Source organism: Castor canadensis, chromosome 6 (assembly GCF_047511655.1).
Source record: "Castor canadensis chromosome 6, mCasCan1.hap1v2, whole genome shotgun sequence".
Classification (NCBI taxonomy): Eukaryota; Metazoa; Chordata; class Mammalia; order Rodentia; family Castoridae; genus Castor; species Castor canadensis.
Window position 1 is genome coordinate 9,915,887 of NC_133391.1, and position 12,176 is coordinate 9,928,062.

Below are 12,176 nucleotides of genomic sequence, written 5' to 3' on the forward strand. Positions count from 1 at the left end.
GAAACAGACTTTCTGGATGTGTGTGCTGTGTAGACACCAGACCCACAGTTTTAAGCTCCTTCTACAAGATGAGAATGTGGACATGAGCAAATTTCCCTGGAGTCTGCATGGGATACCACAGAGCTGCCCTTGTGCTTTTCTCCCCTTTGTTTGAAGCTGCTCATGTCCACACAAACCCTCATGAAAGGGGTCCTGAGGGACACCCCAATCCACAAGGAGTCCCATAGTCCTCTGCAGGTGACTGTCTGGGCTAGCGAGAACTCTCACTACCTTAGACATCCTGAGCTCCCATTCCTGGGCTTGCTGGAGTTGTCCAGGAGATTAATGTGCATAATTAGCATGGCTTATCTGTGGGAATGAGCCTCACCTTCACCCCATCTTGACCTACTCATTGTGCACTCCCCAAACACATTCTCACTTCTTCCTTGGTTATCTTTGCCTGCATTATCCTGTCACCCTCAGCACACCTCCACCTCTTTGTGCAGTTTTGCTTTTGTGTATACGTCACTGCTGTGCCACAGAGAAACAACACATTCGACCTTCTTCTCACATCCCACTTGGCTCCTGTCTGATTACACAGGTGAGTACGTGCAAGAGAGTGTGTACATGTGCATATGAGTGCTGTGTGTGTATGCACAAGTGCGCACATGCACGAGTGTGTGTATTGAGTATATTTGTCCTAAGTGTGTGTGTATGAGTGTATTTGATTAAGTAAGCCCACTATGGTGAACATACATGCATCTGTGTGCATACATGTGTGTTCATGCATGTGAGCTTGAGTATATATGACAGGGTGAGAACACTTCCACAGTGACTTCCCTTCTGGTTCCCTTATCCAAGCCCTGGACTTGAAGCAGCCACAGTCTTTCCTGGCCCCAAGACACAGGACTGTGACCCAACTCTCTAACTCAGAGGACCCTTTCATCACCCACCTGCACAGATAAGCACCAGGGCTGATGTAAGCTCAGGCAGGAATTTGCTTCAGGATTCTCCACCCCTTGCCCACATACTGGGAATCCCATAGGGTCCACACTGAAGGTAGAGCATCTGGAGACTTGGATTCTGGACTTGAATACAACTTCTTGGCCCACATTCAGCAACTCATGCAGGTCCAGCATAGTCAGTGACCAGACACTGCAGTCTGTTTAGTCAGAAGGAAAAGTATTTGAATGGTTAGGCACAGTATAGTGGGAACAGCATGGAGGGAATAAGTTGTGACAGCATTGAGAGGTTCTCATCTATATCCATGCTTCCAAGCCTACCTTGGCATGTTCAAAGATCCACGAGAAGCTGGTATAACCTGATTAGCCCTGGTGCTATGAAGGGACTATCAGGGTCCCCAGCCCAGTCTTGGACCCAAAAGGCACTCTCCTAACTCTGTCTCCCCTGCTTAGCTGTGAATGTCCCTGTGTATACTCATGTCCACATCCTGTGCCCAGGTTGGCCAGATATAGAATAATAGACACTGCAATGAAGTGGTGACATGTGTGGGACAGGACCTTGGCAAGGAGATTAGCAAATTCCCACCCCTGACAGTCAATGACTGAGGTGGCATGTGGGGGAGGAGGGACAATGGCATTAGACTGATGTAGGTTGTAACAGTGACCCCTCCTCACTGGCCCAGCCTGCATCAGCAATCCAAGCATGCCTTAGGTTTCTGATTCACCTTTCTCTCAGAGCTTCTTTATGGATTATAAAAGAATTTCATGACATTTTCAATTAATGTTACTCCAGCGGGATTTATTTATCTAATGTTGTTGATAAAGTCTTATGACATCTACAACATTCATTTCGCAATTAATTAACTAAAACTGGTGCAGTTTAGAGAGCAAATTAAACACTTTTTCAGGCAGGGGTTAGTGAATCTAATGAATGGGCCAGTGTGTTCTAAAAGAGAAATAAGAGCACATGTCTCCCTCTAGTTGATGACTTCATGAAATGAGCCAGTGACACTGAACTTTGTCCTCATTGGTGAAAGGTGATCACAGCACCTGCCTCCAGTTCTTCAGCAATCTGAGGTTGGCAAGAGTTTTTATTCATAGACAAACACAACAAAGTGCTTCATAATGGATGGTTAATTTTATGTGACATGCGCATGGGCCACTGAGTACTCAGATAGTTGATCAAGCACTATTCAAAGTGTGGCTGTTTCTGAGTGATGTGAATATTTCAAAGTACTAAATGAGAAAAGCACTTGGCCCTTTTAATAGGAGTGGGCTTTGTTAAGCAGTTCAAGGCTAGAGTAGAACTAAACCACTAAGTAACATGTAGTTCTTGTCTGACTGTATAAGTTACAGCATTGTCTTTATCCTGCTATTGCCTTGAAGAGACTTGTCAACTCTTGCTTTTGGCTCTTGAGTGAATTTTTGGACTGGATTTTGTACCATGTGCTCACCTGGGTTTCTAATTTGTTGATGGTAGATACATTTGGAACTTCTTTACCTCCATAACTATTCATTCAGTGTGTGTGTGTGTGTGTGTGTGTGTGTGTGTGTGTGTGTTTGAATGCACACTCTTTTGGCTCCATGTCTGGAGAATGTGATAGACATATGCCCCAAGTGACAATTGTGGTCAAGAGTACTGGCTTTGACACCTGAAGCCACGTTTTTAGCTGGAGGAAACTAGTCTACTGTGGACTTTCAGATGAAGTATTCACAAATTTAGGGAGACTAGACATGAATGTATTGGGGTGTGTTTTGTCATCACTGTACTGGGGGTTGTAGCTCAGGAATCATATACAACTGCAGTGCTCAAGACACTGGGTCCAGCTCCCAACTCCACAGTGGGAAAGAAAGCTTAGCTGCAGAAGCATGACAAACACCCCCCATGGGAAAATAGAAAGCCTTAATAAAGAAAAATCATGGCCACTGCTCCAGTATCCCTAGAAGAATATAGGAACTCGGGGTTCTCAGTGAGCAATTTCCAGTTGAGCTAACCTTCTAAACCAGGGGGTCTTTACTGTATTTCCCCTGTAGAAGATCATATTTCTGTTTGCTCAGTATATGCCTCAATGCTTACTTCCAGAACTAATTCAGCATTGCTAAATTAGAGCTAATATGCTAAATCAAGCTAACATCAATTTATTGAATGAGGCACTATTTCATTAAAGAAGAATGCTGAGCTTTCCACTTTCATTGGAACCTGAAGCATTTTCCTTTAGAGGCAGAAGGTACTTGTTTCCTCACTATACAGAGACACACTAAATGGGAGGGGGGAGGACCAGGCTGGACCAAGCAAAAAGAAATACTCTATCTCAAAAATAAGAAATGCAAAAAGGGATGGTGGTTTTGCTCACATGGTAGAGGAATTTCCTGGAATTTTCCACTATTGCCAAAAAAATCAATGAAATATATCAAAGGAATCTAAAACAGTGCAACACTGAATTTCATATAATCTGAAAATGGAGGAAAGTAACTATAAGTACCAAAAGGAAGAAAACATCATTGTGGAGATTAGAAGTATAAGCCAGTAGTATTTGCAGGGTTGATTGCACAATCAATGACACAAAGTGAATAACAACATCACAATGCAATCAAATGTTGAAAATGAGAAATGCAACGTATAGAAATTCTAATCCTGATAGAAGAAGTAGCATGAGTTTTCAGTAGACTGAAGTAAATCACAAGTTTTACTCTCATATCTAACTGCTAGAATGGTTTAGTCTTATTTTTGACTTTTGTTTAATATACACATGAATTTAACTTTCAGAACCCTCATTGTACATAGAATGGGTTTTATTCCTGAAGCCATATAGAGTGTTTCTCTCTGGCCTTAACAAAATAATGTAGCACTTGGGACCAAAGATGAAGCCTAAGATCCCTGCACTGGAGGCCAAGATGGAGAAGACCTCCACGGCCACCATGATCCTTCCCTTGGTGCTGTGGTAGACAGGGAGGAAGGTGACCCAGACACTACAGAACACCAGCATGCTGAACGTCAGGAACTTGGCTTCATTGAATGTGTCAGGAAGGTTCCTTGCTAGGAAAGCCACAGTGAAGCTCCCAAAAGCCAGGAAAATTAGGTATCCCAGGATGCAGTAAAAGGCCACAACTGATCCCTTGTTACACACGATGATGATGTGGCCGTGTTCCGAGTTTGTGTCTGTGTCAATGAAGGGTGGAGAAGTTCCAAGCCAGATTCCACAGGCAGTCAGTTGGATCAGTGTGCAGATGGGAATAAGGTAGTTAGGTGTTCTTGATACCAACAGCCACCTCATCCTTTTCCCTGGAGACGTGACATTAAATGCCAGAATCACAGTGAGAGTTTTGGCCATGACAGTGGAAGTAACCACTGTGAACACAATTCCAAATGTGGTCTGCTGGAGGATGCAGGTGGCCATGCTAGGACGGCCAATGAAGAGTAAGGGACAGAGAAAGCAGAAGGTGAGGGAGATGAGCAGGATGTAGGTGAGAGCCCTGTTATTGGCCTTGACAATGGGAGTGTCTCGGTGTTTCATGAAGACCACAAGAACAGCAGCTGTGAGTACAGAGAAGATCACAGCGATGCAGGCCAGAGCCAAACCCAAGGGATCTTCATAATCCAGAAAGGTCACAGATTTTTGGAGGCAGTGGTTTTTGTCTCGGTTTGCATATTGATGATCTGGACACTTCACACACTGATCCATGTCTGGTGATGAGTGCAGGTTACCATTAGTCAAGGTTCAGTTGACACCCCTCCCCTACAGCACAATGGTAAACTTTTCCTCTTTTGTTGCTTTAGTTAAAAATGAATTCTACACTGCAAATAATTCCAATCAAACACTCCCTGTTTTTGTTATGGTAGCACAAACAATGTTACTTTAACTTCCTTGACTTATTAGACATATTCATGACACCATTTTGGAACTCTGAAAAAACACTAAAGTTATTCCTAGCTGACCAAATAAAAGCTCTATAAATTATTTCATGTTTTATTCACAACCACCCTAAGTTTATTTAGAATTATGTTCCCTTTTATTATGACATAGATAATTAATAATTTCCAGAAAATAGAGGCAATCAATAACACTTTTTAACTGGGTGAAGAAGTCTCAACATCCTGTAACTCAATGTAATTTTCACCATATGCATGTTCTAGGTTAGAGTACACTTGCACTGAATCAATACATTTATTTGTAGGGTACTAAGGTCTTTCTACTATGAAGTTTGTCCTTTCATAATCCTATTTAGACCTGCACTAATTTCAGTCTATTTGCCATTATTCTACACATGTTTTGTTAATGTCAAGAGTCTTTCAAAGCAAGTATGATTTTTAGGCCTAGGGAGCATATACATTAAGATATAGTAAATGTCATTGTTTAAAAAATTCACTTACGACTTACAACTACTATGTAGAATATAATACATTCATATATACTAGCCTCATATTACATCATAAGTAAATTCAATGATTAATTTCACAATTTACCTCAATTTCATGGAAAACACTACTGTACGAACATATTCATGTTATATGTTCTTTTTCTGAAAATATTTTATGCTTGTTGCACGGGACCAAGGCTGAAATCCAAGCTACTCAGGAGGTAAAGACAGGGGGGATTGCATTTCAAGACCAGCCTGGGGAAAAACTCAGATCCCATGTCAACAAATAAGCTTGGAGTGATGTTGGCACCTGTGTTCCCAATTTAGGCTGATCACACTGCAAGGCAAAAAGCATGTATCTGTCTACAAATTAACTGAAGCAAAAAAAGACTAGGACTATAGTTCAAGTGATAGAGCACTTGCCTAGCAAGACCAAGTTTTCGAGTTTAGAGCCTGGAGTCATTAATCAATCAATTAATCAATCAATAAGTCAATTCATAAACTATGTGTCCATTTCTGTTACTGAAAGTATTGTCTTGGGCTGCAGAATTTCACAAATGATGTCCTGTTACAAAGTTTTTCTTTTTTGGTGAACAGTCTTATTAAGATTTTTTATCATATTTATTTATATTAGAATACCCCTTAACTTTGATTTTCCTTTGTTGTGTTAATTTACTAAACACATTTTCTTGTTGTATTGATTCTCTTGTTTCTTTGTCTTTAGGTTGCTTTTCTGTATTATGATAGGTACTTGTTATAAACAATGTCTGACATTCCTGATTTTATGCCTGAGAATTTATTCCAACCTCTCAAGTCCATTCATAATATTTTCATGTTTTCATCATTTATAATCTTTATTTAAAGTGTTCTTTAAACTGTGATATGTGTAAACAAGTATTTGTTAATATGTAAACTTGAAGATAGTGACATTGTTTATAGAGAGTTCTTTGTCTGAACAGAGTGAACCTACATTAAACCCTGTGGTCATAAAGAATTAAAAATGAAAATTAATTGCGTCTGCACTGTGTTGTCAATCTCAATATATTTAAAAGTGAAATTGAAATCATGCAACTATGCTGCTTAAATAAGGTATATGAATCATAAAGGAAATGAAAAACTGTGATGTAGAAGTGTTTCCAGCATGTACTATTTAACATAAATCTGGACATTGTAAATGTAATATGCTAACTGTGGCATCCTGAAAGGTTCAATATCTATTTGTATCTCTATTCTACATCATTCCATCCAACTTTCTGTGGGTTTCTGCCAGATGGTAACATTTTCAGGTTTTGTGATTATTACAAGAATTCATAGTATAAAAATCTAGTTGACATTTCCCCCACTCATCTAACATAATATTAGTGTTCATGTATCTCTGTACAAATTTATGACACTTTTCCAGTAGGTCTCTGTGTATTCATTGTAGACCTATTACGTTGATTTGAGTTCATGTCATTATTAGTTGCATGTCTTTTTACATATGGAGTGTTGGTTTGTTTTCTTTGGAGGGGCTGGGGTTGAAACTGAGGGTTTTGTACTTATAAAGCAAGCACTCCACCACGTGGTCACAGCTCCAATCCATTTTCATCTGGTTGTTTTTGCTATAGGATCTCACACACTGTTTGCTTGGGCTGGTCTTGAGCTGTAATCCTCTGATCTCAGCTCTCAAGAAGCTAGGATTATAGGTGTAATCCACCAGCACCCAGGTCTGCTAACTGAAGTTTTAAAAAGTTTCTTACAATATACATAATCCTACCCCTTAAACCAAACAAAAATTTTCTGAACACTTGGTCTTTGTCAAGCATTTTGACAAGCACTCAGAAAATAGACATGTGCAAGAACCATGTATTCACTGTGAGGTACAAATAGGAAGGTATTTTTCCATAATATTTCTCCCAAATTCCATGACAGAGATGAAAATTGCATAGAGAGAAGTGGTGGAAGGTGTTTTCTTGAGAAGGTAATGCATACAATTGATATAGCAATGAATCAAATATGAAAATCATGGTATATGGGCTGTGCTGTTTCAAAGGTCAATGTGATCCTTTGTGTCATTTCACTTGCCAATGGATGTAGGTAGATCTTGCCTATGCATTCCACTTGTAGGGCTTTTCCCTCTTCAAGGAATATCGGAAACTATTTAGGATGGGTGGGAGTTTCTTCATAAGTCACAGACTTACCTGTCCCATTAGAAATCTCATTGTCAGGGCAAGGGATGCAATCAAAGCAACAGGGAGCCTTTCCCTGCTGAGGGGAATTCCTGAATCCAGGTCCACAACTCTTGCTGCAAACAGAGTGAGGATTCTGAGGAAAATCAGATATGTATTGGTGGTTGCTCAGACATTTCCATACTATTTCAAAAATTACAGTGTTTATTGAATTGGATCAATAAGAAATAGTAATTTTTTCTACAAAAATACTTCAAATTCATTGTACATTATTAGACTCTAGCCATGACATGACACAATGGCTTATGTGTAAAAGTCTTGGTCACAAGGACTGCTGTTTTTTTAGAAAATATCGATCCTTTAAGCATTGAAACTAGTGGGAGGAAATTTGGTAATTACAAGTATTCAGTTATAAGTGATATTGGTACCCCAGGGCCAATCCTCTCTCTCTCTTGGTACCTCTGTTGCCATGAGGTGTGTACTTGCTATGCTACCTGCTCCAACCATAATGGTCTGCCTTGCCATAGACCTTAAAGGACCAGGCCCAGTTCAAGACGGACACTTTCACAACTCTTAGCTGAATAAACCCTTTACCCCTAGAAGTTGATTTTCTCATTCATTTTGTCACAGTGAGGGACAGCCAAGAAAAACAGATATTGTGTGTGTTTTAGGATTGCAAAATATGAACACAGAAACATGTTGGTAAACAAATGTGTTCCTTTCTCACCCATGATTGAATTAATAAGAAAAATCTTTAAATTGGACATTATTAAATGAACATTGCTGGATCATGAATCAATATTAGGAATATTAACTCTGAACAAGTATAGCTTATTGATGTGTGAAATTCAAAGCTTTATGACTTGATCCAACCCACCTCTAAAGTTTGCGAGTTCCACTCTATCAGATCCTCATGTAGAGATAATTGTTGACCATGTAGACCATATGGGGAAAACTTTCCTACTTTCACCTTATGTCTAAGACCTTCTGGAAAATTCCAAAAGTTGAGAATGTCATACTCTGCCTCCAATTTCCTTTTCTCATCCAAAGTCACTTGGTCTCCTGCAGGGTTGTTAAACTGAATGCTCTTCATAAAAGGGTGCAGCTAAAAGAGATGCATCATCCTAAGGTGAAGTGGATTCCATGGTTAAGACAGAAAATCTGAACTGAGCAAAGTTCCTAATTGTGTTCATAATGCATTACAGAAATGATGTAGTACAAAGGAAAAGCTAGAGAACTAAAATATCATGATATCAAATGCTGGACACACATCAGAGGATCAAACACAAAACACCTATGTCACACTTAACTATAATGAGTGATTCTGGGGAATTCGATCATTTTTAACTTCCTGGAAAAACCTAGTTGCATGTATTTTATGAATGAATCTAGAGATTCAACTATCAAATGGGTTCATTAACACCTAAACTGGAATTAAATAAAATCATTAATATAAAATACCCACTACAGCCTCTAGCAGGTCTTAGGTACTCGAAGACCTCATTCTCTTTCTTGTTATTTAAGAAACTGTTTGTGAAATGTTGGCTTTATCCTATTGAAAACATTTTCCATGTAGGTTGTTGAAGTCATTTAAAACAGAAAACCTTGACGTGGAACTAAAACATATTTCTTTTTGACACATGGCTCCCTGGTATTCAAGTATACATCTGCCCAGGTCTAGTTATCTCCTAGGAAGTGAAAAATGTATACTTTCTATTGTGCTTTCTGAAATGTATCACAAACTACTTAGCTTGTCTATGAAATCAGTTCACAAAGAGATGTTCCTGATGTCATGTACCTTCCAATGAAAAAGTCTTTACCTGAGAAGGGGAAAACACCATCCACTTTCCATTTCCCACTGTTTGCATTTGGATTTGATGAAGTAGCATCTCATGAAGGGTGTGGGCCACAGCATACACAGCATTGTAAATATTGTAACTCTCTTCACTCATGGCTGTTTCAAAACGATTCCCAGGCAACCAGGTCAAGGAGGCATTGTGTGGACATTTCTTATAAGTTCCACACTGAGACTCAGAAAACGAGCAATTTAAAAACACTAAAAATAGACTAACCAGGTAAAAGTCATCTGGATATTTGGAAGGGTTAGCTGACTGGATGAAATTTCTGAAACCAGAAATGTCTCCATGGTGGTGTGAAAAAATGAGTTGTCCATGGAATGAGTCTAAAATGAGATGGATATGACTTCTAATTACATCCCATTGAGAATTCATGACCCAGACTTTGCCTGTCATTAAAATCTCCCTCAAAGTATTCATTAAAACTTCCAGGAAATCACTGTCACCATAAAGGATTATCACATTTGCTGATGATTTTATAATATGGTGATGTTTTGACCAGGTTTTTGGGAAAAAGGACACTGTAGAGACTGGGATCATTTCCACAAAGGCTACACAGATTCTGTGCTTGTCCATCTCTTCTCTCAGGTCTGAGAGCATCTGAAAACCTCTGTGGTCTTCTGAAATGAAGAGCCCCACCCAGGTCCATCTGAAATGAAGCATCAAGGAGACCATGCCAAGGACCAGAGATGTTTCTTTGGGAGCCATCTGATAGAGAGATGTGAACTTGTCATGGTCACTCAGGATAGGATCAAAAGACCCAAAGGTAAGCTAAAGGGAGAAGGAAATCGAAGCTACATGAAAAAGAGGACAGTCAAGAAGTACAAGCTGAGGTCTGGTACATACTAAGCCTGAGGAAAAGAGGTAGTAAGTAAGGCTTGCTCATTACACTTTATGAGAACTCTCTGGAAAACCATACGTCAGTCTCAGAAATCTAAGAAAGCCCAGTGTCTGCTTCAATTTCTCCCTCTTCTGTGTTCCAAACAAAGGGAACATGGGTCTTCCACAAACTCTTTGACATTAAGAATGGAGAACTTCACCAAAAGAGTCTCCTCCTTTTGTTCTTCCTGACACCTGTCAATTGCACCAAAGAAGCCATGGTTTCATCTATTCCCATCCCACCCACACCCTTACCTGTGGAATTTTGTAGAGCTGCAGCAGTGTCCCAGTATGGGCAGATGTTATACGTGAAGGTCCTGTAAGTGCTGCTACAGATTTGCTCTCTCTTCTACAGTTGTAATTAGGAACAACTTTGTCGGACAGAAAAAGCCAAAAGAAGGGTGGCTCTAATGTCCTCCATTCAGTGTGTAGGACATTATAAATATCAAATCCCAGAGACATGTTCTGTAGAAGAAGGGGGTTCTTGTTGATCTCCTCAATGGCAAAATCCATGGCAAGTACAAACTGGTAGTTCCTTAAGGAAAGCCTAAATAGAGACCATTGTTTTCTCCATTAGGAATAATAAATATGTGATATGTTTAAATTCAAATCAATGACTTCTGTGCATTGAACACATGTGTCTCTAAAATAATATGTCACATAATCTGTGTCTATGCATATTCATTAAGAATGTAGGTTCTTATTTAAGTTTAGTTGAGGTCATAAAAAATAATCTTCTGTAAATGAGATTCAAGTACTTGTATGAACAAGGAAAGGAAGGGAGGGGGGAGGGAGAGAGAAAGAAAGTGGGTTGAGACAGAGAAGTGTAGGGAGAGGAAGAAGGGGAAAGCAAGAGTGAAAGGGCTGTAGAGGGACAGGGAGAGGGAAGATGGAGAGGGAGAGGGAAGGGAGAGTGAGGGAGAAGGAAGGGGAGATGCTTTGTTATCTCAATGCAAATTTGTGGTACATTATGCTTTGTTTTTCCTGTGCCACATGTGTGAAAGTGTGTATGTGTTGTTAAATTGACCCAATCTGTTATGTGATTATAAGAAATCACAACTTCTTAACATTCACCTACTCCCTGGGAATACAAATTTTGTTTTTGCTTGCCTAACCACTATCAGAGATCCTTGTGACCTTGAGACTTGAACATATCCATTAACATCAGCCTAGGTGGCCAGTGGTCTTCTTTACAACCACTACTTCAAACTCAGTCTCCATAATGTGGTGTGAGACAATGTTTATTGTGGGTAAGTCCAGATAGTAAGATTATAATTTTGATTCTTGAACTCATTCTTAGTGTGTTGATTTCAAACACTGGGCTGATATAAATCACACAGCCCTGCAGTGTAGAGCTTCTAGAATACCTGTACTGCATCTGGAAGAAATGTAGTGCCCATATCTTGCACATTTACTACTCCCTTTCACATCACCTGTGGCTGGTGGCAGCAGTTTTGGGTCTAGGCCAACTTCAACAATAGGAAGTGAAGAGAAGAGTAGGCCTTGTTTTAATTCAGGATGTGTTAGTCTTGGTGAGTAAAGGATTTTTATGTGACACAGCCTGATCGCTTTGGTGGCCATAGGAATGACAGTGAAACTTGGAACTGGTCAAACCACAGTGATTAGTTTCAGAAACAGACAGCATCACACAGTTTACAACCTCAGACTAGAAACTGTGGATGAGGTATCTGGGCCTACCCTATCCCCAGGGAGAGGTTCATATGTTTAAAGTATTTCTCTATGCACTCCATTGTTGAGGTTTTCATTTTCAATACAGCAACAGATTATGTGTGACAAACTGGATTTTTCTTTGTGTTCATTAATGATACAATAATAATATATCACCAAATCATTCCCTACAAACCTTTCCAGAGAAATAGTGTAATTGACAACAGGCTCAGACAAAACATACCAAACTCTTAGAATTTCTGGAAACACAGGCCCAAATGAAGCCAGAAAAGGAAGGAAGACTG

General features: G+C 39.7%; 1 protein-coding gene across 4 annotated transcripts in view; it reads right to left on the reverse strand.

Annotated features, from left to right (window-relative positions):
* Positions 1-3,697: 3,697 nt before the first annotated feature.
* LOC141424004 (vomeronasal type-2 receptor 116-like) overlaps positions 3,698-12,176 on the reverse strand; it is a 61,907-nt gene continuing 53,428 nt past the window's right edge. For 2 of the 4 annotated variants that reach the window (XM_074075662.1, XM_074075660.1), the window contains exons 2-6: positions 10,459-10,738; positions 9,289-10,095; positions 8,346-8,573; positions 7,481-7,604; positions 3,698-4,626 (exon numbers count right to left, since the gene is read on the reverse strand). In XM_074075662.1, coding sequence (XP_073931763.1) covers positions 3,698-4,626; positions 7,481-7,604; positions 8,346-8,573; positions 9,289-10,095; positions 10,459-10,716 — 2,346 coding nt within the window. In that variant the 5' untranslated portion in view covers positions 10,717-10,738. Of the gene's footprint in view, positions 4,627-7,480; positions 7,605-8,345; positions 8,574-9,288; positions 10,096-10,458; positions 10,751-12,176 lie in introns of all 4 variants that reach the window. The other 2 variants (XM_074075661.1, XM_074075663.1) reach the window with 2 other exon arrangements.